The sequence below is a fragment of the Phocoena sinus genome, chromosome 2, assembly GCF_008692025.1.
Source record: "Phocoena sinus isolate mPhoSin1 chromosome 2, mPhoSin1.pri, whole genome shotgun sequence".
NCBI classification, from domain to species: domain Eukaryota; kingdom Metazoa; phylum Chordata; class Mammalia; order Artiodactyla; family Phocoenidae; genus Phocoena; species Phocoena sinus.
Window position 1 is genome coordinate 135,084,899 of NC_045764.1, and position 25,947 is coordinate 135,110,845.

General features: G+C 41.1%; 1 protein-coding gene across 2 annotated transcripts in view; it reads right to left on the bottom strand.

The window, feature by feature from the left end:
* ARMH4 (armadillo like helical domain containing 4) overlaps nt 1-22,319 on the bottom strand; it is a 136,586-nt gene extending 114,267 nt beyond the window's left edge. Inside the window, exons 1-4 of one of the 2 annotated variants that reach the window (XM_032623827.1) lie at nt 22,225-22,319; nt 11,571-12,963; nt 2,712-2,966; nt 539-748 (exon numbers count right to left, since the gene is read on the bottom strand). In XM_032623827.1, coding sequence (XP_032479718.1) covers nt 539-748; nt 2,712-2,966; nt 11,571-12,906 — 1,801 coding nt within the window. In that variant the 5' untranslated portion in view covers nt 12,907-12,963; nt 22,225-22,319. Of the gene's footprint in view, nt 1-538; nt 749-2,711; nt 2,967-11,570; nt 12,964-22,224 lie in introns of those variants that run through there. The other variant, XM_032623828.1, reaches the window with a different exon arrangement.
* Nucleotides 22,320-25,947: the final 3,628 nt, after the last annotated feature.

A 25,947-nucleotide genomic window follows, 5' to 3' on the forward strand; every position in this document is an offset into this window, starting at 1 on the left:
TCCCAACTGAATCAGAATCGCTGGGAGAAGGACTCGGTCATTAGGATCCTTTAAAAGCTCCCCAAGGTGATTCTAATGTTCAACTGTAATTGAGAACTACTGATGTAGAGCAGGGGTCAGCAAGCTTTTTCGGTAAAGGGCCATCTCATAAATATTTTAGGCTCTGTGGGCAATTAGTCCCTGTCACAACTACTCAACTCTGCTGCTCTGGCACAAAAGTAGACACAGACAATACACAAATGAACAAGTGTGGCTGTTAATTAGGAACACTGATATTTGGATTTTATAAAAACGTCTACATGTCACGAAATACTATTCTTCTTTTGAGTTTTTTCAATCGTTTGAAAATGTAAAGACCAATTTTAGCTCGCCATACAAAAACAGACGTCAGGCCGGATTTGGCTGGGCCATGGTCTACTGACCCCTGATCTACACTACACACAGAATATACTTATCCTGGATCTTTTCTCAAAGACAACAGTTGCTCAGTGACTCACTGAATCTGTCCCAGAAAAGATCCCCTTCAAAGCATGGATACCTTCAGATTCGAGTTGGTCCAGACCATAGGAGGCAGCTGTATTAACATAGCTAATGGATGGAGCAGCAGTTCTCTCGGAAGATGCCTCAGGATCCGCAAGCGCTGGGGAAGTGCTAGGTGCTTCCTCCATTATCCCAGGGGGTGTCACTGGAGAACCCACAATTGGTGTGAACAACTCTTCATTCGGCCCTGTGACTGTGTCCATTAGGTCTGCCAAACACAAGAGACATGACCCAAAGATGATCAGTATGGGGAATATATACATATGCTTTTACTTCTTAAGCAAGAAATGACGAATGAAGCCAGTATTCTTATATACAGTAAGTTTGGCACTTAGACCAGCTCCTCCTTCCCACATTGTACCAACCCAGCCACCGGAGGCAAATACTTTATCTTCCAGGAAAATATATTATCTCAAATCAGAACTTTGTCTTCAAATGTTAATCTCCCGTTTATTCTATTCACAATATTATGGATTTTGTGGGATTTTATATAACCTATTACCAAAGGTAGAAAATTTAACAAAAATTTATTTAAATATACCCCAAGGATGACTTTTAAAAATCAAGTCAAAGAGTAAAAGCTTAGATCTGTGTCTGCAATATGCTCAATTTTAAAACAGCCAAATTTAGCCCCAGATATTCCCAAATCTAGAAACTCTAGAATAGTAGTAGTTTGCAAGCTTGGTGGATCATCAGAATCTCTTGAGGTAATTTTTTAAATGTCAGTTTTCATGCTTTCTACATATCCCAATGTACCGAATCAGAACCTCCTTGGTGATGAAGCCTGAGAAATTATTTGTGAAAGCTCCCAGGATATGGATCCACAGATTCTCATATACATTGCTGTTTGCAGTATAAATGGAAGCAACCACTTTGGAAAGCAGTTAGGCATTGCCTCCTAAAGTGAAATATTCATATGCCCTATTGTCCAGCAATTCAGTTCCTAGGTATATACCCAAGAGAATCTCCTACACACGTGCAATGGGGAATACGTAAAAGAATATTCATGGCAGCCGTGTTCACAATAGCCAAACCTGGAAATGACCCAAATGCAAATCACTAGAAAAGACTGGATGAAGATTGGGTGAATAAACTGTGATACATTTTCATAATGGAATACTGCAAGCAGTCAAAGCAAAAGAACTGCAGTAAGTAAATATAGGCCTTAGAATATTAAGTAAAAAAAAACAAAGTCCCAAAAAGTCTATCCACAGCACAATACTGTTTTGATAAAGTAAAAAATCTAAAAGTTTTAAGTGTATAATATCAGGAGTACATACAAACATGATAAAACTAAAAGAAAAGGAAGTCAAGGAAATGAACACAAGATTCAGGTTAATGGTTAACAGAGGAGGATGGGGTTTAGATGGGAAGGGTCATGGGGTTACCTGTAGATTACTGACAAGATCCTAAGGGTTTTTTTTGCAGGGGAGGCCGGCAGGCAGGATTAGAAGGTATTTATTACATTGTTAAAGATAACTCAGTTAATAAATAAAAGTAGGATTTACTTAGACCAACGATGAGACAGAGACATGAAGTCCAAAAATAATAACTAAATAATAATAATAATTTTTGTATTCTCAGGTGATTCTGATGATCACCCAGATTCCAAAACTTCACTGTCCTTAAGATGTCAGAGCATCTGAGGGCCTCCTACATAGAAAGTACTTTTTATACATTATTCAAAATCCTTAAAATAACCCATAAGACATGTAGGCATTATTTAAAGAGGAACAAACCAAGGCTTGGAGACATTAAGAAACTTTCTTGAAGCCACAGTGCTAGTGAGGGCCAAAGCTGGGATTCAAACCCACGTCTTTGTTGGTTTCACCCCCAGGTCCTTGCTGGTTTCACCCTGCTGGCACCTAGCAGCCAGACATGTCAAACTAGGAGAGAGTTCTCAGGAGACTTGGCCTTCGTGGGCCTCAGAGATGAGCCACCAGGAGATTTTACTTGGGAACTAATCCCTTGTCCTTTAGCTGTGCCACACCTCTCCAAACAAGAAAGAGTTCACCTACCATTTCTGCTGAAAAAATATACTTCCAGGTGAGGGGTGTGTGTGTGTGTGTGCACCTTGGGGACAGGGCCATCTGCCTCACTCATTCTATTCCTCATCAACTCAGAAAAGATCCACCCCCAAAACACTGAGCACAATTCTCTCCCTTACAGACCTTCTACAGCGGGAGTAATTTCGAAAGACAGAGGAACGGGTGTCGTTGAAACCACAGTGGCCAGAGGCTCCCATCTTCTCGACAGCTGAGTAACACCAGGAGCATCAGCTGTGGCAGAGGGCAACTCTTTCCCTCCCTCAGTCTCGACATCTCCTCTGGTAACCTCGAGGGTAGAAACCTGCTGCTCTTGCATCACTGAAGATAAAGTGGCTTCTGCTTCTTGAACAGCTGTTGTCATCTCTTGAGTGATGATGCCTTAGAAGGGAGGAAACAACATTTTTAAATACACTGAATCCCTATACCTGAAAAAGTCACTATATAATTAATAATTAAAAACAAAAAAGCAGACAGCCATTTCAGGGAATGAGAAGGGAGAGAAACAAACTGCCAGGAAATAAATGTTTTCAGTGTCGCTGTTTTCAGGAGTCATGAATCAATCTAAGACAGAGATAAAGATGTTAATATAAAAAACAACAGAATAACATTTAAAACAAAACAGGAAAATCAACAGCTGAGCTCCCTTTTATGAATATCAACATAATCAATTTGTTCAGAAACAAATTATACAAAACTAAGTTCAAAAATGCTCAGAAGCAGGGACTTCCCTGGTGGCACAGTGGTTAAGAATCCACCTGCCAATGCAGGGGACATGGGTTCGAGTCCTGGTCCGGGAAGATCCCACATGCCGTGGAGCAACTAAGCCCATGAGCCACAGCTACTGAGCCTGTGCTCTAGAGCCCACAAGCCACAACTAATGAGCCCACGTGCCACAACTACTGAAGCCTGCACACCTAGAGTCCGTGCTCCACAACAGGAGAAGCCACGGCAATGAGAAGCCCATGCACCACAATGAAGAGCAGCCCCTGCTCACCGCAACTAGAGAAAGTCTGTGCACAGCAACAAAGACCCAATGCAGCCAAAAATAAATAAATAAATAATTTTTTAAAAATTGTCAGAAGCACTTGTGTATATTAATTTTCACATTTGCATTCCTGAGGGGGAACAGGAACTTGACATTTTGAATTAAAGGAATACTAATTACAATAACTAATGTTTACTGAGTTCTCATTACGTGCCATACACACAGTGCTAAGTGCATGATGGGCATTATCTTTTTTTTTTTCATTTATTTCTGCTCTGATCTTTATGATTTCTTTCCTTCTGCTAATTTTGGGTTTTGTTTGTTCTTCTTTCTCTAGTTCCTTTGGGTGTAAGGTTAGATCGTTTATTTGAGATTTTTCTTGTTCCTTGAGGTAGGCTTGTATAGCTATAAACTTCCCTCTTAGAACTGCTTTTGCTGCATCCCATAGGTTTTGGATCATCATGTTTTCATTGTCATTTGCCTCTAGGTATTTTTTAATTTCCTCTTTGATTTCTTCAGTGATCTCTTGGTTGTTTAGTAATGTATTGTTTAGCCTCCATGTGTTTGTGTTTTTTACGTATTTTTCCCCTGTAACTCATTTCTAATCTCATAGCATTGTGGTGAGAAAAGATGCTTGATATGATTTCAATTTTCTTAAATTTACTGAGGCTTGATTTGTGACCCAAGATGTGATCTATCCTGGAGAATGTTCCATGTGCACTTGAGAAGAAAGTGTAATCTGCTGTTTTTGGATGGAATGCCCTATAAATATCAATTAAATCTCTCTGGTCTATTGTGTCATTTAAATCTTCTGTTTCCTTATTTATTTTCATTTTGGATGATCTGTCCATTGGTGTAAGTGAGGTGTTAAAGTTCCCCACTATTATTGTGTTACTATCGATTTCCTCTTTTATAGCTGTTAGCAGTTGCCTTATGTATTCAGGTGCTCCTATGTTGGGTGCATATATATTTATAATTGTTATATCTTCTTCTTGGATTGATCCCCTGATCATTATGTAGTCCTTCTTTGTCTCTTGTAACATTCTTTATTTTAAAGTCTATTTTATCTGATATGAGTATTGCTACTCCAGTTTTCTTTTGATTTCCATTTTCATGGAATATCTTTTTCCATCCCCTCACTTTCCGTCTGTATGTGCCCCTAGGTCTGAAGTGGTTCTCTTGTAGACAGCATATATTTGGGTCTTGTTTTTGTATCCATTCAGCAAGCCTGTGTCTTTTGGTTGGAGCATTTAATCCATTCATGTTTAAGGTAATTATCGATATGTATGTTCCTATGACCATTTTCTTAATTATTTTGGGTTTGTTTGTGTAGATCCTTTTCTTCTCTTATGTTTCCCACTTAAGAGAAATTCCTTTAGCATTTGTTGTAGAGTTGGTTTGGTGGTGCTGAATTCTCTTAGCTTTTGCTTGTCTGTAAAGCTTTTGATTTCTCCATCGAATCTGAATGAGATCCTTGCTGGGTAGAGTAATCTTGATTGTAGATTCTTCCCCTTCATCACTTTAAGTATATCATGCCACTCCCTTCCGGCTTGTAGAGTTTCTGCTGAGAAATCAGCTGTTAACCTTATGGGAGTTCCCTTGTATGTTATTTGTCGTTTTTCCCTTGCTGCTTTCAATAATTTCTTTTTGTCTTTAATTTTTGCCAATTTGATTACTATGTGTCTCGGTGTGTTTCTCCTTGGGTTTATCTTGTATGGGACTCACTGCGCTTCCTGGACTTGGGTGGCTATTTCCTTTCCCATGTTAGAGAAGTTTTCGACTATAATCTCTTCAAATATTTTCTCTGGTCCTTTCTCTCTCTCTTCTCCTTCTGGGACCCCTATAATGCGAATGCTGTTGTGTTTAATATTGTTCCAGAGGTCTCTTAGGATGTCTTCATTTCTTTTCATTCTTTTTTCTTTATTCTATTCCACAGCAGTGAATTCCATCATTCTGTCTTCCAGGTCACTTATCCGTTCTTCTGCCTCAGTTATTCTACTATTGATTCCTTCTAGTGTAGTTTTCATTTCAGTTATTGTATTGTTCAACTCTGTTTGTTTGTTCTTTAATTCTTCTAGGTCTTTGTTAAACATTTCTTGCATCTTCTTGATCTTTGCCTCCATTCTTTTTCCGAGGTCCTGGATCATCTTCACTATCATTATTCTGAATTCTTTTTCTGGAAGGTTGCCTATCTCCACTTCATTTAGTTGTTTTTCTGGGGTTTCATCTTTTTCCTTCATCTGGTACACAGCCCTCTGCCTTTTCATCTTGTCTATCTTTCTGTGAATGTGGTTTTTGTTCCACAGGCTGCAGGATTGTAGTTCTTCTTGCATCTCGGGCATTATCTTATTTTATCCTCCCATATGTACTAAGGGGAGGTAGGTACTAATATTCTATGGAAGCCATATATCATAGTGGCCAAGAACACAGGCTCTAGACCCAATTTGCCTGGGTCTCAATTCGGACTCAGCCACCTACTATCTGCATGACCTTGAACGAATTACTTAATTTCTCTGGGCCTTGAGCTTCCTCAGTGGTAAAATGGAAATAATAAGAGTATCTATCTCATAGCATTTTTACAAAGATTAAATTAGATAACACATGTAAAATAGTACACGCCCAGTGCTTCGTAAGTATTCAATAAATATCAGCTATTATTACCTCATTTTACAAACAACTTAGGTGTAGAAAGGCTAAGGAACCTGACTAAGGTTACATAGCTAGGGCTCTTAACCACTGTGCTAACTGTGCTTATCCCATCAACAGACGAATGGATAAACACACAGACACACAGACATACACACACATACACAGAGGAATATTATTCAGCCATGAGAAAGGAAATCCTGCCATTGCCTAAGGAAAAACTTGGAGTAGCCTCTGTAGAAGATCTGCACTTGCTTTTAAATCATAAAACAGAATGAAACAGACCTGTGGGGTATGATGTATCTATCAGAGGTCCACTTTCTTTACAACATTATAATCCACTCAAATACATTATTAAAGACTATTTATAAGGGTTAATATTTGCCCCCTTCCTAGGGAGGGGCTATGCTGGAAATTTCAAATACTGAGCCACTGTGAAAACTTAATTTCTAGAAGACTCTGTTATCTCTCTTTTTTTAAATACTAATCCTAGATACTTAGCACATTACCAAGTCTGGGAAATTATGCAATGAGAAATAACATTCTAGAAATAGGTGAAAAGGTTTTCTCAAAGTTTTTATTAATGACTTCATTGTTCTTCCTATTACTAAAAATATTTTTCCTCAGAAACAATTTATTTGCTTTAAAATAGTGTTTGGGTGTTTTTTGGTACAAGCAGTTCCATTTCTTGGTCTCCAAACAGTTTGGACTATTTTTTCTTTGAACTGGAGATTTCTACATTTGATGGATTGATATGCCTGGTTATAAGACAACCTTACTTGTGCTTCATATTCATATTTGCTCTTTGTGCCATTAAGTTTTTTTCTGAAATAAGATCACACATCTCTTGAGAGATAGGATTCATTGCCCTTTTTGTATCTTTAGCACCTAAGACAATGCTATGTTTGCCATAAAAAGATAATATATAGTTTTATCATTTTAAGCAGTATGCATTCTCCATGTTGCCCTCATTTTTGAAAGCATGATGAACACTTTTGAGAAAAAATATGTCAAAATAAATGTTCACTCTATGCTCATAGTTTCACGAAACAGCAAGAAATATCAAAAGGGCATGGTATGGCCTTCCCTGGTGGGACAGTGGTTAAGAATCCTCCTGCCAATGCAGGCGAAATGGGTTTGAGCCCGGGTTCAAACCCTGGTCCGGGAAGATCTACATGTCGTGGAGCAACTAAGTCCATGCACCACAACTACTTAGCCTGTGCTCTAGAGCCCGCGAGCCACAACTACTGAGCCCACGTGCCACAACTACTAAAGCCCGCGCACCTAGAGCCTGTGCTCCACAGCAAGAGAAGCCACTGCAATGAGAAGCCCACACACCACAATGAAGAGTAGCCCCCGCTCACCGCAACTAGAGAAAGCCCATGCGCGGCAACGAAGACCCAATGCAGCCAAAAATAAATAAATAAATTTTTTCAAAAATGGGCATGGTATAATACTTTGAATAAGTGACTGCTGTTAGAGAAAGAAGAGTGAGAGCTAGAAATAGTAATGGGAATTTTTTAAATAACATTCAGGATTTCTCCACATCTCTTATTCTTCCCAATTCCTGTAGAGAAAATATATATAATTATTATAGATTGCTTTTAAAACCTGATCTTCAAGTGAAACAGCTGAAGAACCAGCTGAATCAGAGAACTGACTATAATCTCAGGATCCTCATCTGTTCATAATACCCAAAAATGCCAAGAAATTATTTCATTCCCTGAAGAAGAGAATGTCTTAAGTAGTCCCTGGGCCCTAAAATGATTGGCATTTGAGGTGTTTACTTCTTTTTTTTTTTTTTTTTGAGATTTAAGGCATTTTAATGGAGTAAAAATTAAGAGTTAAAATTCAGGACACCCAGGGATAAAAGTCCATCTTCCAAGTATTGGAAGCCACCCCCAGTTCCTTGGCTGAATTTCCATCATCAGCTATTAACATATATCCACCCCATTCCCTCTTTCTTTTCCAATGATGAGTAAAACATACAACCTGCACCCCCATCACATTTACAGAATTCCTGTATAAAATTTCTCTAGAGCCTAACCTGCAGGAGTCAACAAATCTGAATACAGCCAGTAGGTTTGCTGAAAGTTCACTACAAGAACATGGTAGGATAATGCAATGGGTTGGTCATGACAGTTCATCAGTCACAGTTACCAGCCCTGCAGGGGCTGAGCCGAGACCTTAGACACCCCTCTTAGACAAATAAGGAAGGAAAGCCCTTAGATTTAATTTTGTCTTCCCCATTTCCAGATGGAGACACAGATTGGAAAAATTTTAATCAAGCTCAGTTGTGAAACCAGCTGACCACATCAGTGTGACTAAACCTTCTTGATTGATTAAAATGTCTTAATGGGCAGAACAGTTCCAAAGTCCCTCTGCCAATGCAACCAGGTGCCACTGGCTTCGTTCAGAAACTAATGACTCCAGTTTCTCCAGCTCCTTCAGAAGCTCCTGGGATAAGACACAATCCAGGATATTTCTGAAGCACTCTTTTGACAATGTCACTCTCTGGGGGGAGAAAAGGTGAAAGTTATCACCCTCCTGGGAGCTCCACAGACTGTAGTTGTCACATATCCCTCCCTCCTTGAGGTCACTAGGATCAGCATTTGTCCTGGGCAGGGCCTTTGAGGTCACTTAATGATCTTGAGAAGGAGACTCAAGGAGGAAATCCAAACCTGTTCTGCAAAAGTGACCTTTCTTAAAACTAGATTGTGTGGGATTGAGTGGTTTACTTCTCAGAAATACTTGTAATCACCAGAAAATGGGTAGAAAAGCTTTTTGGCTATTCTCTTACTACTACTGTGAATAATCTCAATTTTTCACATTATTTTTAACTCTACAAAACAGCAAAAAAAGTAAAGTTGAAAGGAATTATTTGACCGTTCCTCTCTCTACCAAGAATTTTTAGAAGCTTTTTGATTAATTTGGACAATGCAGGCAGTCAGATTAGATAATTCTAGTCTGAATGGTTCTCTATCTTCATTTAGTCATTCAATGAACAGATATTTACTGAGCACCTACTATGTGCCATATATTGTGCTGGGAATTGCCTGTTAAAAGACTGTAGTTAAGTGAGGCAAGTATGACTAAGTAAGGAGTATATCCAATAATCAAAAAAAAAAACAATCAACTACCAAATTCATTTTACTTTTTTAGGCTGTATTAATGGAAGCTAATGCAAGTCTAATACATAAGAATCATGGATTCAACTGTGCAGTGAATAATCTGGAACTACATGATTTAATGCTCCAGGAATATCTTAACGTGTAATGGAGAACTGAAATAAACTTCTTGTTTGGTCATATTTAATATCTGCATGGTCATGTGGACCCAACTCTCTTAATAGAATTTAAAAACCAACTTACAAAACATTTTCTGGAAGCTTCTACGAAAACTTCCAGTATACTAAGTCTTACAGTCTTTAAAAAATGAATTGGAGGGCTTCCCTGGTTGCGCAGTGGTTGAGAGTCCACCTGCCGATGCAGGGGACACGGGTTCGTGCCCCGGTCTGGGAAGATCCCACGTGCCGCGGAGCGGCTGGGCCCGTGAGCCATGGCCGCTGAGCCTGCGCATCCGGAGCCTGTGCTCCGCAACGGGAGAGGCCACAACAGTGAGAGGTCTGTGTACCGCAAAAAAAAAAAAAAATTAATTGGACATGTAAAATTAAACCTTTTATCATTTTAATTCAATCTCCATAACACTTTCTAAAACATATTATTAATTCGATATTTTCCATTCGCTGGAGTAACAGCTGTACATATTCCAAAACAATATGGAATGAGCATACGCACATTACACTAAGTCTTTCCCTCCCTATTCTGTTATCTGACCAACTACACACAATAAAAGAAAAACATCATCCATCAGCAACAAATGCAAGGATTGTCAGCTCATAGCATTCACAGATGTAGAAGCCACGAGGAAGTAGAAAGTGCAGAATCAAGCCAGCAGAGAGGATTTATCTGTACTGGTATTCTTTCCCCCCTTATTTCTAGAAGAATTTCTTTTTAGGAAAACAAAGTCAGAGAACTCATATGGTTAATACTATGAAATAAATATTTACCTAAGGCTTTTTGGTAAGAAATATCAGGAATGTGAGTACTTTTTACAACAATGTATAAATAAGTATCCAACATTGTTGAGTATATCATTTAAACATATAGCTAATTTTTTCACATTTTCCTGTAAATATACACATTTTCATAATAAAAGGTTTAAAAACTATTAATCTATATCAGGGTTTCTCAGATATATATATATACACACATATATATATATTTTTTGGCTCAGATATATCTTGGTTGCTGTGCACTGTAGGATGTTTAGCAGCATCTTGGCCTCTACCCCCTAGATGCTCTCTACTGTGATGGCCAAAAATGTCTCAAGAAATAGGTAATGGAGATTAAGCGGTACAAACTTCCAGGTGCAAAATAAATGAGTCACAGGTATGAAATGTACGGTGTGGGGAATATAGTCAATAAATATGTAACATCTTTGTATGGTGACAGCTGGTAACTAGACTTATCATGGTGATCATTTTGTAATGTATAGAAATACCGAATCACTATGTTGTTCAACTAACTAACTAGGAACTAACACAGTGTTTTAGGCCAATTATATTTCAAAAACAAACACACTCATAGAAAAAGAGATCAGATTTGTGGTTACTAGAGGCAGGGGTAGGGGGAGGGGAAACTGGATGAAGGCAGTCAAAAGGTACAAACCTCCAGGTGTAAGATAAATAAGTACTAGTGATGTACAATATGATAAATATAATTAACACTGCCATATGTTATATATGAAAGTTGAGAGAGTAAATCCTAAGAGTTCTCATTACAAGAAAATAAAATGTTTTTCTATTTTTTTAATTTTGTATCTATATGAGTTGATGGAAGTTCACTAAATTTATTGTGATAATCATTTCATGTTGTATATAGGTCAAATCATTATGCCACACAACTTAAACTTACACAGTGCCATATGTCAATTACATTTCAATAAAACTGGAAAAAATGTCTCCAAACATTGCCAAATGATTGGCGCGGGGGCGGGCAGAAGGCATGATGCAAATTATTCCTATTTGAATACCACAGGTCTATATGCAGGGGTTATATTTGGATGTAATTTTTATGAAAAATGCATTTTTTATTTATTTATTTTTGCTTTTCATTAAAACTTAGATAACTTACTTCTAAATTGTCACTTTAAAAAAAAAACATAAAACATCTAAAACATTACAACGTTATGTGTCAACTATATGTCAATTAAAAATAATAAAACCAAACAGAAACATTCCAAGTTAAACAAAGCTTATTTTTTTCCTTTTTTTTCTTTCTTTCTTTTACCTTTAAATGTATTTCCCAATGGCTGATATACCTCAGATTCATATTCTGAGATGGAAACAGTGGTCTCTAAGAACAGCATGGCATTGTTCTCCTTGGTGGATTCCATGAAGTCTGCAGTATTTTGGACCAGGTTTTCCACAGAGACTTTCATATCTTCCACTGGACTTGTGGGAGTAAAGGAACTTTGATCGGTGAAGGCAGATGATCTCTCATCCCCACGTGCTATTAGCAGGGCTGTTCCCCTGTGTGCTTCCCCTTCAGGCAGCCTCAGAGCCACATCTGCAGCCTCTGTCAAAGTTTCGCCCCCTTTCATGCCTTCCATACCATTACTGGTTGCTTGGGTTGTCTGAGATGTTTCCATTCTCACCTGAGTCTCTGTATTGTCGCCAAGCTTTGGGGTCTTTATCTGGCTTACACTCTCTAATTTGGTGTCATCCCACTCAACACTTACAACAGAGACAGCTGGAACAGCTATGGTGACACTCACTGTGACTTCTGGGGCTCCCAGCAGGCTGTCAGTTTCTGGCTCAACACTCAGGGTGGACTCGGAGGTTGCGAGCCAGTGCTTGGTGGCAGTAGCCTGGGTATTATCAGCTGTCATCTGGGAAGGCTCAGCGCCTGCTGTGGGCTCAGCACCAGGAAAAGAAGTTGTCTTATGCTCTGGGTCTGCTTCAAATTTCTCAGTCCTTGGACGGGTGGTTAGCATCTCTTTAGCATTCACATAGGATAAAGGTGAATGTCCCAGACCAACTCCTGCCTGATTTTCAGTTGCAAACAATTGATCATCCACATAGTGCAGAAAACCTTGTGTTGCTTCGGTGGTCCCTTCCACAATGGGCTGAATGATGGTACTACGGGAGGATTCCTCCTTCTCATCAATATTCAGAGAAGCAGTTGGAGTGATAGGGTTGGTTAACATGGCCTTGGAAAGTCTGCTTTCGGGAGACATTCTCTCTGGCTGGCTGGAACCAAACACTTCTTCCCCTGCTGAGATCACTGGCTCAGTAGCAGTGTAAACGCCAGGGCTATCAGGCTGCGTGAGCCCAGCTCCTATAGGAGGGGTTTCTTTGTTACTAGGGAATACTTTATTTAATGACATTGTTGATGGTCCTGCTAACACTATCATTGGTTCTTCAGAGACCAGAGTGTACTTTGAAGTAATGGAGTTATTTTCTAGGTCATCTGTGTTCAGCCTCTCAGACTGCCCTTCTTCTTCATGAACAGGTGCTATCTCCCTTCTTTCCACATTGGGGAAGGCCAGACATTGTGTGGCAAAGCTGAGAAGTAGAAGGCTACAGAAAGCCAGCCAAATGTGCAGTACAACTGGTCTGCTCATAGTGGAAGAGAAACATGCACATAAACTGGTAGAGTTGACAATTCCAGTAACTGAGTCCTGCAGAAAAATAAAGCATACCAAACTGTCATATAAATATGTTGTAAATAAGCCCCTTTAAATTAAACCATAAGTAAAATAATCTCCTTGACTCCCAGCTCAGAGACAGTACATAGGAGAGGAATGTTCTATTTCTTTGTACCTTTGAGACGTGGATAACCCAGTTCATTTTTCCCTGCTGAATTTTCAGCTGACTTAACTTGAAGTTCTCTAGCAAAGGGTACACGTAGTTACTAAGTTCATTGTTTTTTAAATACCTACTTGAAATAAACTACCCTGGAAGTCACATTTGTAATATTCTCCCCAATTCTGCTATTAATCATGGAGTCAAATGACTACAGAAATAGCAACACATCCAGGAAATAAAAAGTAAATTTTAACATTTATTTACATTACTTTCACAGAACCTTTTAAGTATGTTTTAAAACGTATTAAATATCATCATAAAATACTGAATACCAGTTTCATTCAAGAGTTTTTAAAGTATATAAATGACTTTCAAATAAAATTTATCTTTAAAATACTTAAATTGTTTTCTCTGCAACAACTATAAAAATTATAGGTAAAACCTTCATGTCTCAAAAAAAAAGATTAGAAAAGGTAAACTAGTTAAACAATGTAAACAAGTGTGTTTTTGAAAAAAACTTTTTTAAGAGAACCAAAACACATTTTAAATTAGCAGTCTGTACTGAATGCACATTATTGTAAGATTAAGATTTATTGTATTATTTTACAAACTGCTCACACTCTCATGACAACTAAAATTATATCAAAACTGCTAATTTCCCCCCAAACTTAAGGGCTTTAGGTCTTATCTATCCCATCACCAGAAAGTTCTTAGATACTGTGGGTTTTCTAGAAAATTAAACCTAGGAATGAAAATTCTAAATATAAATATAAAGACCTTATCTTTATAAAAGTTATACTTTTCCTTTCTTCCACGTCTGATCATTAAACTATCTGGGTTAAGCATGTGATGTGCACACATCAAGTATAAAAATTGACATTTTCGGGCTTCCCTGGTGGCGCAGTGGTTGAGAGTCCGCCTGCCGATGCAGGGGACACAGGTTCATGCCCTGGTCCGGGAAGATCCCACATGCCACGGAGCGGCTGGGTTCGTGAGCCATGGCCGCCGAGCCTGCGCGTCTGGAGCCTGTGCTCCACAATGGGAGAGGCCACAACAGTGAGAGGCCCGCGTACCGCAAAAAAAAAAAAAAAAAAAAATTGACATTTTCATAGGGTCTTCTTCCCCTTAAGGAGTCTGAAGCTTCCACGTTACCCCATTCAGTCTTACAGGTCCTTTTGAGATAGAGAAAAGGTCACGTGCTCAGGGCATAATCTAGACAGCTGAAGAGAAAAAGAAGGTTGAATTTTTCTACATGAGGAAAGAGGAATCCATGAATTCGGAGCTGAGGCATCTTGCTCAACTACCAGCGTCACATGATTGAATTATCTTGGAAGCAGCTCCTCCAGCCCCAGTCAGGCCTTCAGATGACTGCAGCCCCAGCTGCTATCTTGACTGCAACTTCTTGAGAGACCCTGAGTCAGAACAACCCAGCTAAGCTACTCCCAACTTCCTAACACACAGACATGGGATGAAATAATAAATATTTACTGCCACCAAGTCAGGGGTAATTTTTTACAAAGAAATCTTGAATCCACAGTTCTTTGGGAGAATACAGGAATGGGAAGATGTCATGAGATGCCATGTGCAGAAAAGGAACACATATCAGGGATCATAAATTTAGAAGCAGAAGAAAACTGAAGCCAGAGATGACTAGTAGAAATGTAAGCCACCCCACCCAAGAATCCTCAGAGATGGTGAAAGGGATGCTAAATATCCTCATATGTAGGATGAGAGGTTGAAGCAATTGTATTTAAATATTAAATTACATACAGGTAGCTAGCATTATTTTAAAAGGAGAGAATATAAGAAAGATATTTGAAAAAAGAGGGAATAGCATGTGAACATTCTGGACATTAGTTATTCCCATACTTTGGATGAGCCATAAAGCATCCCAGTTCACAGCCAGGTAACAGAATTAGAAGCAGTATTTGGCCTGCTGCCTCTATTTTCCTTCCTTAAAACAAAAACGTATGATAGCTGTAAAGCAAGAGTGCCCACAGTTGATGAAACTACACCTTTGATTTCTGAAAATACAAGCTGAACTATAAACTACATAGTCAAAGATACATAAAAGCTAGAGAACTCTCTGGTTCATTTCTGATCTGTTCAGAGATCTGCCCTTTCCTATACAAGTATTTCTCCCATTCAGTGAAATCTTACTAAACACCCCAGGAGTTGGAGAGTGTGGCCTAAAAGTTGGGTCTCCATGACCCCATCCTTCTGGATAAAAACCTGAAAAAAACAGGCCATCATGAGTGGCAGTAGAGTTTAGAGGGGCATAGACAGGCATGAGAAAAATGAATCCTAGTTTTTTGGGGTTTTTTTTGCAGTACGCGGGCCTCGCACTGCTGTGGCCTCTCCCGTTGCGGAGCACAGGCTCCGGACGTGCAGGCTCAGTGGCCATGGCTCACGGGCCTAGCCGCTCCGCAGCATGTGGGATCTTCCCGGACCGGGGCACAAACCCGTGTCCCCTGCATCGGCAGGCGGACTCTCAACCACTGTGCCACCAGCGAAGCCCAATCCTAGCTTTATTGTTGTTAAAACGTGCTATGTGATACTGGACAAATAGCCGCAGTTTCTCCTTTGACAGAATGAGGAGTTAAACAAAATAATCTTTGAACTCCTTTCTATCTCCATGATTCCATTTTCATATTTTATCTATAGAACACAAAATAAAAACACAAATGCTTTCATTTTCCCACAATTTTGCCATCAAGTAGGCAAGGCACCCAAATGATTACACGAATGCTTCACATTTTATTTATATGTTCTGGAGTCATGTGAACTGAGAGGAGAATTTTATGAACAAATCAGATTTGGAGGGTAGTGGGGACAAACAATAAAGATGTAATACAACCTCTACTGCCTTTCCAAAACAGGTTTTTCCTTCAAGGTTTCATTTTCGTCTACATCTTGAGCTTTAGAATTTTGGGGTGAAGGAATTCTGCCATTGTTCTAAAAGACTTTCCTTCTGGGCTTCCCTGGTGGCGCAGTGGTTGAGAGTCCCCCTGCCGATGCAGGGGACACAGGTTCGTGCCCCGGTCCGGGAGGATCCCACATGCCGCGGGGCGGCTGGGCCCGTGAGCCATGGCCGCTGAGCCTGCGCGTCCGGAGCCTGTGCTCCGCAATGGGAGAGGCCACAACAGTGAGAGGCCCGCGTACCACCAAAAAAAAAAAAAAAAAAAAAGACTTTACTTCTGTAATTGTCAGCCACCTGCTTTCTAAATCCAATTACGACAGAAAAAGTGGGGTGAATTGCAAGCCTATATTCTATGTCTGCATATTGCAGCCATATGCTCCTTCTCCCCACTATTCAAAGTGACGCCCGAACTTTAAAAGAAGCAGAAAAGACAGCCTGTAGGAACAGCAGCAGGGAATATGTCTGCAATTCAGATGAATTGGTAGATGACCTTCAAGTTCCAGGTCTTTCTCTGTCTTTCCAAGCACAGAGCAGGTTCACATAGCCACTCCCATGAGTGTGGTGTCCTTTGCTGGGAGTTGCATGATGTTAGAGAATAAATAAGGAAAGACTGACCCTTGTCAATTCAATGACAATATTTCAACCTAAACAACCATCTGCAATCACATTTTGAAGGCTCTAGGACTTTTCTTTTTTCCTCAACATTGTCTCCTGTCCCTGGCAAAGTGCCTGGCACAGAGGAAATGTTTAGTAAATACTGGCTGATGTCTATAGCCCTGCTTTGCTGGAGGAGGGGGAGGGAGGGGAGATTTCATTGCTTATTAGAAATTGGGTCTTAATTATCTTAAATTAACTCAAATATCAGAATATTCAACAAGCAAAACATGTCTCTAACTTCTCCTTTACACTGTGACTTTCGAGGCTCCTTTCTTTTCACTATATCCTTCAGTGCAAATTAATTCAGATAAATGAACTCTCACCCAGTTGCTAACTGATAGTGGACATTAGCTTCTAAGAGCTTAAAAAGCATCTCCTTCTGAGCAAGTCACAGCACTATGTCATTCGCTATCAAGGTATCCTAATGGCTTGGCAGTCCTCTGAACAATTTACTGCATTTCTGCCACCAGTGAGCAGATAAGCTGTTCTGTCAAGCCTTATCTTGGACAATCTTAAATAGATACAGTCCAGAATCTGTTTCTTTGTCAAGTCTAGGCATATTCAAGTTTCAAAGACAAATGAAAGGCAACATAAAAAAATATCGCCTTAGCCGTCTTGTTAGACTTAATAATCAGGTTTTTTCAAACACGTGGTCAATATTTTTCCAACTAAAATGTATGCTGCCATTGTTCAGCGTGTCACCAAAATGCAGACACAAAAGGGAAACAGTGTTCAATCATTCTCTTCAGTGACAAAGCTGCTTTTTTCAAAGCAAGTTGAGCTTCACGTATAATATATAAGGAACATGAGCATTGCCCTAAGGGTACTCAAGACACAGGAGGCCTGTAGAGTATGCCAAAAAACTAGTGACAATCTGCCTGATATTCTCCTTTTGGGGGGATAAACACAAATACCTTAAACAGCTGATGTGGAGTTTGGGGAAGAAAGCTGCCTTAGATTTTCTTTGTCTACTGGATGGTACTTGGATGCCACCTCAAACACACCATCTTCATCTAAACTGTGGTGTCATCTTGAACTCTTCTCTCCTATATATTCCAGATTCACAACCTCTGTGGATCCTTCCCTCATAATATCTCTTGGAATTGTCCCTTCTTGGGGACACTGGATTGTCATTATTTTAACTGCCTCTAACTGATGATCCTGATCAGACTCTCTCCTCTCCAATCCATTTTATACAGTCCAGATGGTTTACTCTTAAGAAAAAAGATGACAATAATCAATCAAAAATGGCTACCATTCAGGGGATGCCAAGTGTTTTAACTGTCTTATGTAAATTATGTTATTTAATCCTTTACAACAACCTAATGAGATAGGTACTACCATTAACCTTTCCTTTTTTTTTTTTGGTGAGAAAACTACCTTCTCACCGAGGTTAATTAACTTGCCTGGGTGATCGTGTCTGTCAGATATCAAGTTTCCTGCCTTTGCCACTGCAACCCTCTGCCTTCCCAAAACACATCATTTAATGACCCCAAACATACAATTGCCAAACTCCACACCTATAATGCAACCCCACACCACCAGTGCCCGGTACAAACACCATCGCTAGTTGCGTATATTGCCCTCTTATGTGCCTTACTCATTTCAGCTTCCCAAATTTTGCTCATGCCATTGCACTAGCCCAAATGCTCCCTCCTTCTTCCTTACCCCAGGTATCCAAACCCTGGTCCCATAGGTCACGTCCTGTTTACTAATTGCTGTCACAAAACTGCCTGGCCCGTTCTCTTCCCACCCTTCTCCTAGCTTCTCCAGCACAAACCGTCATGTCTGTAAGCCTTATCACCTCAAATAAAATTATGTTCTTTGCATGCAAACACTAGTCTTTCAGCTTCCTTTGCCATATAATTGCTAATAATGGTAGACACATAGGAGAGGTGTTCGATAAATATTCAGTGGCGTAAAGTGAATATAAATAACCATTTAAAAATGTGAAAAAAAAATGGGCGTCGCTGGTGGCGCAGTGGTTGGGAGTCCGCCAGCCGATGCAGGGGACACGGGTTCCTGACCCAGTCTGGGAAGATCCCACATGCCGCGGAGCGGCTGGGCCCGTGAGCCATGGCCGCTGGGCCTGCGCGTCCGGAGCCTGTGCTCCGCAACAGGGGAGGCCACAATGGTGAGAGGCCCGCGTACCGCAAAAAAACAAAAAAAAAACAAAAAAAATGCGAAGAAGAATGTTCAGAATCTCTATTTTATACTGTACGATGTTCAATGACACTTCACAGTCTATCCATGTCTAACTGTACGTTTTGTTCATCACCTAGTCAATTTTGGCTACTTATCCAGTGTGTGATTTTAATAATAGTAATAATTTCTGTATTCTCATTTCTGCTATATTTTAGGTTTTCAGAGTGTATTTCATTTAAAAAAGAGAGAGAGAGAGAGAGAGAGAGAGAGGTCACCAGGAACAAGGGACAAGTTTCAGAGCTTCAGGTTAACTTGCTTGCCAATTCCCCTTCACCTTTCAAAATCCAATTCATAATTCTTTGATTGACAATGGGAAAAGAAAACTCTGCTGTCTTCGTTTGTGTCTTAATAATCTTTCCATTTTGTGTTTTTCCTGATCCTCAATGATAATTTCGTCACTGTCTTACCTTTTCTTTTTTTAATCCTTAAGGCTCTCATTGCCAAGCCTAACTCATTTGTCTGAAGCAGAGCTTAGCAAGACTCTGACCCTATTAACCCAGCTGTGGCACACAGCATTAAGGTACCCCATTTGTGATTCACTACTATTCACTGCTATTGACTACTGCTACTTGGCCTGATATATTGGCTTTAAGATGATCTGACCCCAGTCATCTTTCGCTATAAATTAAGTGGCTGGAATGACAGATGATCCTCTCAGTGGCATGTTCAACCACAGTGGAAGGAGGGAGAATAGAGTAACCACAAAGAAAAATCATAGTCCCACAGGAGAAAAGTGGCATCGTGCTGACAGGGAAGAGGATAAGTAGGCTGGGGTCAAGACGATTACTCTGGCAACCACCAGCAAAGTGCTTTGCCATTCCTGCAGACCACAACTAAATTCTACGTATCAAGCCCACAAGCTTTATTCTCTACAATTTAGTGATGGAGACAAATGAAGATATCTGTGTTTATCACTCCCAGTGGATAATCCTACCCCTGGTAAAAGAAGCTGGACTTAAAGCTGGCTTCGAGTTCCAACTCTACCTTGGACAAATCACTGAAACTCAGTTTCTTCTTTGCAAAATGGAGATAATAGCGCTCATTCTGTTCTCTTCAAAGGTGAAAGACCAACAAAAGTGATAATAGACATAAAAATGGTTTGAAGAAAAAATGTTTAAGTATCATACAATTTAAGACATATTATTGTGGTATTGCCATTCATTCCCCTCAAAATACAGAAACATGAGCAGTCTGAAACATCCATAACATCCTTTTTCTCCTAAGCTATTTCCATGGAGCTTCCCCTTTCAGCTTTTCATGTTGACCAGATGACCTGGGAATCGTCTGTTTGCAGAATTCCATCCTAATCAATCTTGGTCAACAAGCTCCTGTCCATCCATCATCCAGTTCTTTTCAATGACCCAATGGGACACTTCATTTCTGTTCTCTGTAGTTCACAAACCTCATTTGCTTGACAAAATCTCTAAATACTAGCTGGCATTTAAGGAGAAAGTAATCCCCAGGTAGACATTTCATGGAATAAGCATAATCTCTAACATTTCAAGCTGAAACTTGATTCAGATACTTTTCTTATAATCACCAAGTAAACACAATATGAAAAAACAGGACTGACTACACATCTTAATTAGAGAATGAGTGAGCTTTCATTCTACAGAGATTAAACGCAGGTTCTCTCTGAATAGCCAGCTTCCCTATGTGAGAATAAACAAATTCAATGAACAAAAATACAATTCGTTACACAAGTTTTCAGGCAAACACCTGCTGAATAAAAAGTGAAATACACCTTTAGTTGACGAGTAGAAATTTTCCATAGCAGGTAAGCCCATCGTCCACATTTTGATCCCATACTTATATTTATCATCAAACCATTTCCATAAAACCAAATTATGATATTGAAAGGTCTAGCAGGAAATGCTGAATATAATGTTAAGAAGCCTCCCATGAAAACAAAGACATCCACATCTCCCTAATTGGCTCTGTTGCTGTAGCTACCTTAGACCTGCTGAGTCTTGGGAGTTTTGTGAATAAATACAACCAATATCAAGTCTGCTGCATAAGTGCTTAGTTCATAGTATGACAAATATAACAACTCTACCTTATTCATAAGAGTAAGTCAGACTACCCTTAAATCTACTGTGTGTAAATGTTCTGATACTGTGAAATCTCACCCAGCTTTGAGTTTCTTTCAGTAGATGCTACAGTGGGATTCTGCCGGCAAGTGAACAGAAAGTGGGTCAGTGACTGACTCTGTAGGTGTTTAAACAAGACTCCTTGGAGCCCAACAGCATCACTTGTGATGAAGGAAATTCACAAAAAGGAGGGGAGACATGCAAATTATGGCCACACACTTTGCTCCCTAAGGAAAAAAAATCCTTCAGAGTTCTATGGATGGTTTTGGGAGCCACTCCCTCTTCCCCTTAAGTTTCAAACTAAAACTTCCATAGAAAGAAAGCAGACTCTTTAAAGCAGCCTCTCTCCTCTCCTCCACAGCAGCTCTACACTGAAATGAGGTGCCAAGAGCCTGGCAGATCCCCGGCATCAGCTTGGGAAGGCAAAGATTTCTTACCTTTGAGAACTCCAAACTCTTGAAGGCTCTATATTTTGTGCGCCCGGCCGATTTTTCGCCAGCCAGGCTCTGCATGTTGGGAATGTACACAGGTCGGGTTCTGTCAGTGACCGGGACGCACATGCGACATCTGGGCACCTCCAGGTATCACCTTGCAACCATTCTGGAGTCTAACCCTCAGGCCCTCTTTCCAATTAAGTGACCTTTCCAAGGAGCATGCTCCTGCCGTGTCGTGGGGGACCGGTCAGGGTCTGAGCAAGGAGGTTCCGTGACATCCTTGCGCTAAACACTCAACTGTTTTCTGCAAAGTAACACAACACATTCCGGTGGCCACCACAGCCCCCATTAGCTCCTCGGCTGCTCGCACTGACTGGCATCGGGGTCATTGCAATCGATGCTTTAAAAGGAGCAAATCTTAGTCTGCGGGAACTTCTCTACCACCGCTGTGAGACTGAGAGGGGAGGGAGAGAAGAAAGAAAAGCCCACACAAAAGCAGCCAGCCCTGCAAGCTCCGCCAGCACAAAAGGCCCGCTCGCTGGTGTGGAGCCGTGAGGCTGGGCTGGAGCGAGGAGACAGGCCAGTCCTCCGAGGCCTGCACGCCTCGCCCCACGCTCCCGGAGTTGCCCCCGTGCCCCCCGCGCCGGGGAACCGCGTTCTGGCGGGGGCGCAGGGCGCACACCTGGCGCGCCCCGGGCTGCCGCGCTCCCCGGGCTGCACAGCTACCGGGGCGGCCCCGAGCCGCCAGGGGCTCCGGCTCCATCTCTGCCCGGGCGCACGGTCTGCAGCCGCGGTCGCCCGAGTGGCAGAAGCCTGGCCCGTGCTCACCTGTGCGCCTTCAGCCGCGCAGCGCGCAGAGGAGAGCTCTGGCGCCCGCGCTCGGCATCCCCGCGGCGGCCCCTGCAGCGGTGGCGACTCCCTCCGCTGTCTGGGACGCCAGGGGGAGGGCGCTTCGCTTTGTTGCTTATTCATGAGGCCGCGACTGAGGCTGGGGATTGGGTGGCGGGAAGATGTGCCCGCCCCGGCTCGGCGAGCACGGACAAGAGGGCCGTCGCCCCGCGCCCCTCAGCGCCCACTTCCCCGCCTCCGCTCCCGCGATGGGGACGAGGCGTGGGGCCGCGCGGGTCCTACCAGCGTCCGGGCTCCTGCGACCCCTTCGGAGCCTCCCTGCCCTCCTGCCCCGCTTCGAAACCTGGGCTTCTGCGGCAGCTCTGCCTTAGTGCCTACAGAGAAGAGACCAGGGCACCGTTTTCTCTAGAAGAGCCCTAATTTCTCTGGTCCGTGACTGGGGCGAGGGGCGTAAGTTGGAGGCCGCCGGTTGTTCCGTGTGAAAACTGTACGGCTTAGCCCTCAGCCGTGACCCTAAGTAGGACCCACTAAAGTAGCCCTACACCAAGTGTTCCCTTCTCAATCAGAGAAGTCGAAAATAAGGAGTAATAAGAAGGACTGTTTCTTGAGCCCTTACTCCTGCCGGGCACAATGCTAGGTGCTTCACTCATTACCTGCTTTTAATCTACTCAACAACCCTCAAATATAGATATTGGTAATCCGCTCAACTTAACAAAGGAGGAAGTTGAGGTTGAAGGCTGTGCAAGTTGCCCAAGGTTTTATGACTAAGGTGGCCACCGGGAATTCATGACCTTCGTTCTTGAGTTTCTCAAGGACTCAGTTTCCTTTATCTGATCCTCCTAATTTTGGATAGAATCTAAAGGCCCATTCTAGAAGAACCCCACAGCACTTTACATTTGCAATGCACTTTCCACATACATCATCTCTTGTACTTATTAACTCCCTTCTTTATAATAGCTTAGTCTGCTTTGTAGCTATTTGTAAACATCTTGAAGTCACAGCAAGGTCTTGTTCACCTTCGACCTCCACATCTAACACAATGCACAACTATGCACTATCTGTCCTACTCCACCTCTCTTTAAAATATGTTTGTATTTCCAGAAAGGTAGTCAAATAGGTGTCAAATGCATGTGATTGGACTGAATCTGTAAGATCCGTTTTTGATGTGTATTCAGTGTAATACAATATAATACACTATACTGTGACCAGGCCTTCTACATAGATTCAAGACCCACCAGATGGATAAGCCACACATCCAGCTGAACCAAGATGTGTTTCAACATTTTATTTTCTGCTTCTGCTGTTTCTGTGCCCCCCTCCCTGGGGGCTGGGAGGCCAGCGCTTGTGGTTCAGTGCAGAGCCTGGGGTCCCTCAGCCCCGCTGGCTCTTCCCTTTGCACAGTGTGCTGCAGAGCCTCCTCCACCCTCCTTACCTCCACTGCCCACACTCCAGCTGGGCCAGGGCTGGAGGGGCCTTGTGATGAGTTCCAGGAGTTGCCCTCGTGCCTGGGAATGCAGGGACATGGACCCGGGGTGCCAGAAGTCTGAAGCTTCCCATCTACTTCTTTAAGGCCACTGCAAGTGAAAGATGTAAAATGTAATAACGTTTGGGCTTCCCTGGTGGCGCAGTGGTTGAGAGTCCGCCTGCCCCTGCAGGGAATGCGGGTTCGTGCCCCGCACCGGGAAGATCCCACATGCCGCGAGACAGCTAGGCCCGTGAGCCATGGCCGCTGAGCCTGCGCGTCCGGAGCCTGTGCTCCGCAACGGGAGAGGCCGCAGCAGTGAGAAGGCTGCGTACCGAAAAAAAAAAAAAAAAAAAAAAGGGCATCTATAACTCTAGAAAAGATATGAATTGCCTTTTACAATATCAGACAAAAGAATTTAGCTCCATCCTTGTCTCTTTTTTTTACATGCCTAATGATAAATAAATCGATGACGTTAATAGATTCCTAATATTAAATAATGAGCATGAGATATTTATTATTGACATATGGTGTATATACCTACTGCCTATGTTGCAAAGAAAAATTTACTCCTTTCTGCCTCTACCAAGGACAGAATTAAAGAAAATGGCTTTACCGGGAACGGCAAAGCTCAGGTCCAAGTAACCACTCTTGTCAGAGAAAGTTCTTAGAGATGGGAATAGATTAGTGAAAGAGGTTATATATTCCCTTTTGTTCTAGGTTTCTAAAAAAGGACGAATTTTATGCTGGCTGGGTTGGGGGTTTCTGGCGAAACCCCATTAGCTCACTCAACAAGGAAATTATAGGAATAGTTTTAAGTGTGGGAAAACTACCAAATATATTAACTATGGCTAACCACATTGTTGTTTATTATCTGCTTTCCAACAAATGTTGCTTATTTTACATTTTAAAAATATGATTTGGGTATATTAATATCACACTCAGGATACATTACATCAATCTGCAGCACACTGACAGCAAAAGCAGAGAACAGGATATGATGAAGGGGGCATCAATACCGTTACAATGAAGATGTTCTTGAGATTCATAATCAGAACAATGCCAACAATTTGAACATTGGTTTACTAAGCTTTAAATATGGCATGGACATCAGTGCAAAAAAAAAGATTTTCCTTCAGTAGAGCACTCAACCTCAGGCTAAATTCCTTGTCCTTATACATTTTGGCTAATTCTTCTGGCTAACCTGTCTACGAAACAGCAGAATTGAGTCTGTGTTTCATAGTCATTAAGCAATAAGCAGCACATCACTTAATGTGGGCTATGCATTTATTTTGACACTGAGTTTAGCTCCATGGTTAATCAATCAACAAGGGTTTTTGTTTTATAAGAATGTGGTTTATGTGAAGATACCTAAATCGGGCTTAACTTTCCTCACAGATCTTCAGTTAGCTGAGAGAAAAAGTTTATACACACAACATTATGAATAATACATAATATAAAATTTCCTCATATGCTTCTAAAAGTGGCACTGATTTTTATCATCTTCTTTCATGATACCACCACAGAGAGGAACTCTGAGAAAGCCTACGCGGAAAGTCCATGTCCTGATACAGTTAGTACATGTGCTATGTAACCATTTCCCCTCTCCCTCTAAAATTGTAAGTTCTCTGAATTAAGACAGTGTGTTTTATATAGTCTCACATGTCCCAAAACACCTAGGCAGTGCCTTACTATTCAGAAAGTATTTGTGGACTATTTAATTACGGCCATAAGCCCATTACCAAAATAAACAGGGTAACGCCCATCATTTTACAACTATGAAGCAAGAACTAAATACTACTAACCAAAAAGGAAGTTTGACCAGCTTCAGAATGAAATATATTAATCTCATACAAATTGGGAAGATATATTCCATTGTAAGTGGCTTTGAGACTTAGGATTTAATTATTTTTTACATTCTGTGTGGAAGGGTTATTCTGTGCCTGTATATGTCTTGTCTGAAACCAGAGAACTTGGCCAATTGCTACATCAAGTCCCCTTCCTACTACAAGTCTGCAATCCTTTTCATTGGTAAAGTTCACATTCATTTAAAGAGAAGTTGCACATGAAAACAAGATATACCCTGAGAATAAGATTAAAAAGAAGAAAAAACTGCTTCAAGCTGAATCTAGAACTCATATTCTATCCAGGCCCAAATCCCTTGAAATAGCCAGAGTAGTAGGTTTTGTTTTATTTATTCTTCGTTATGACCTACTATATAAAGGAGACATAAAAGATGC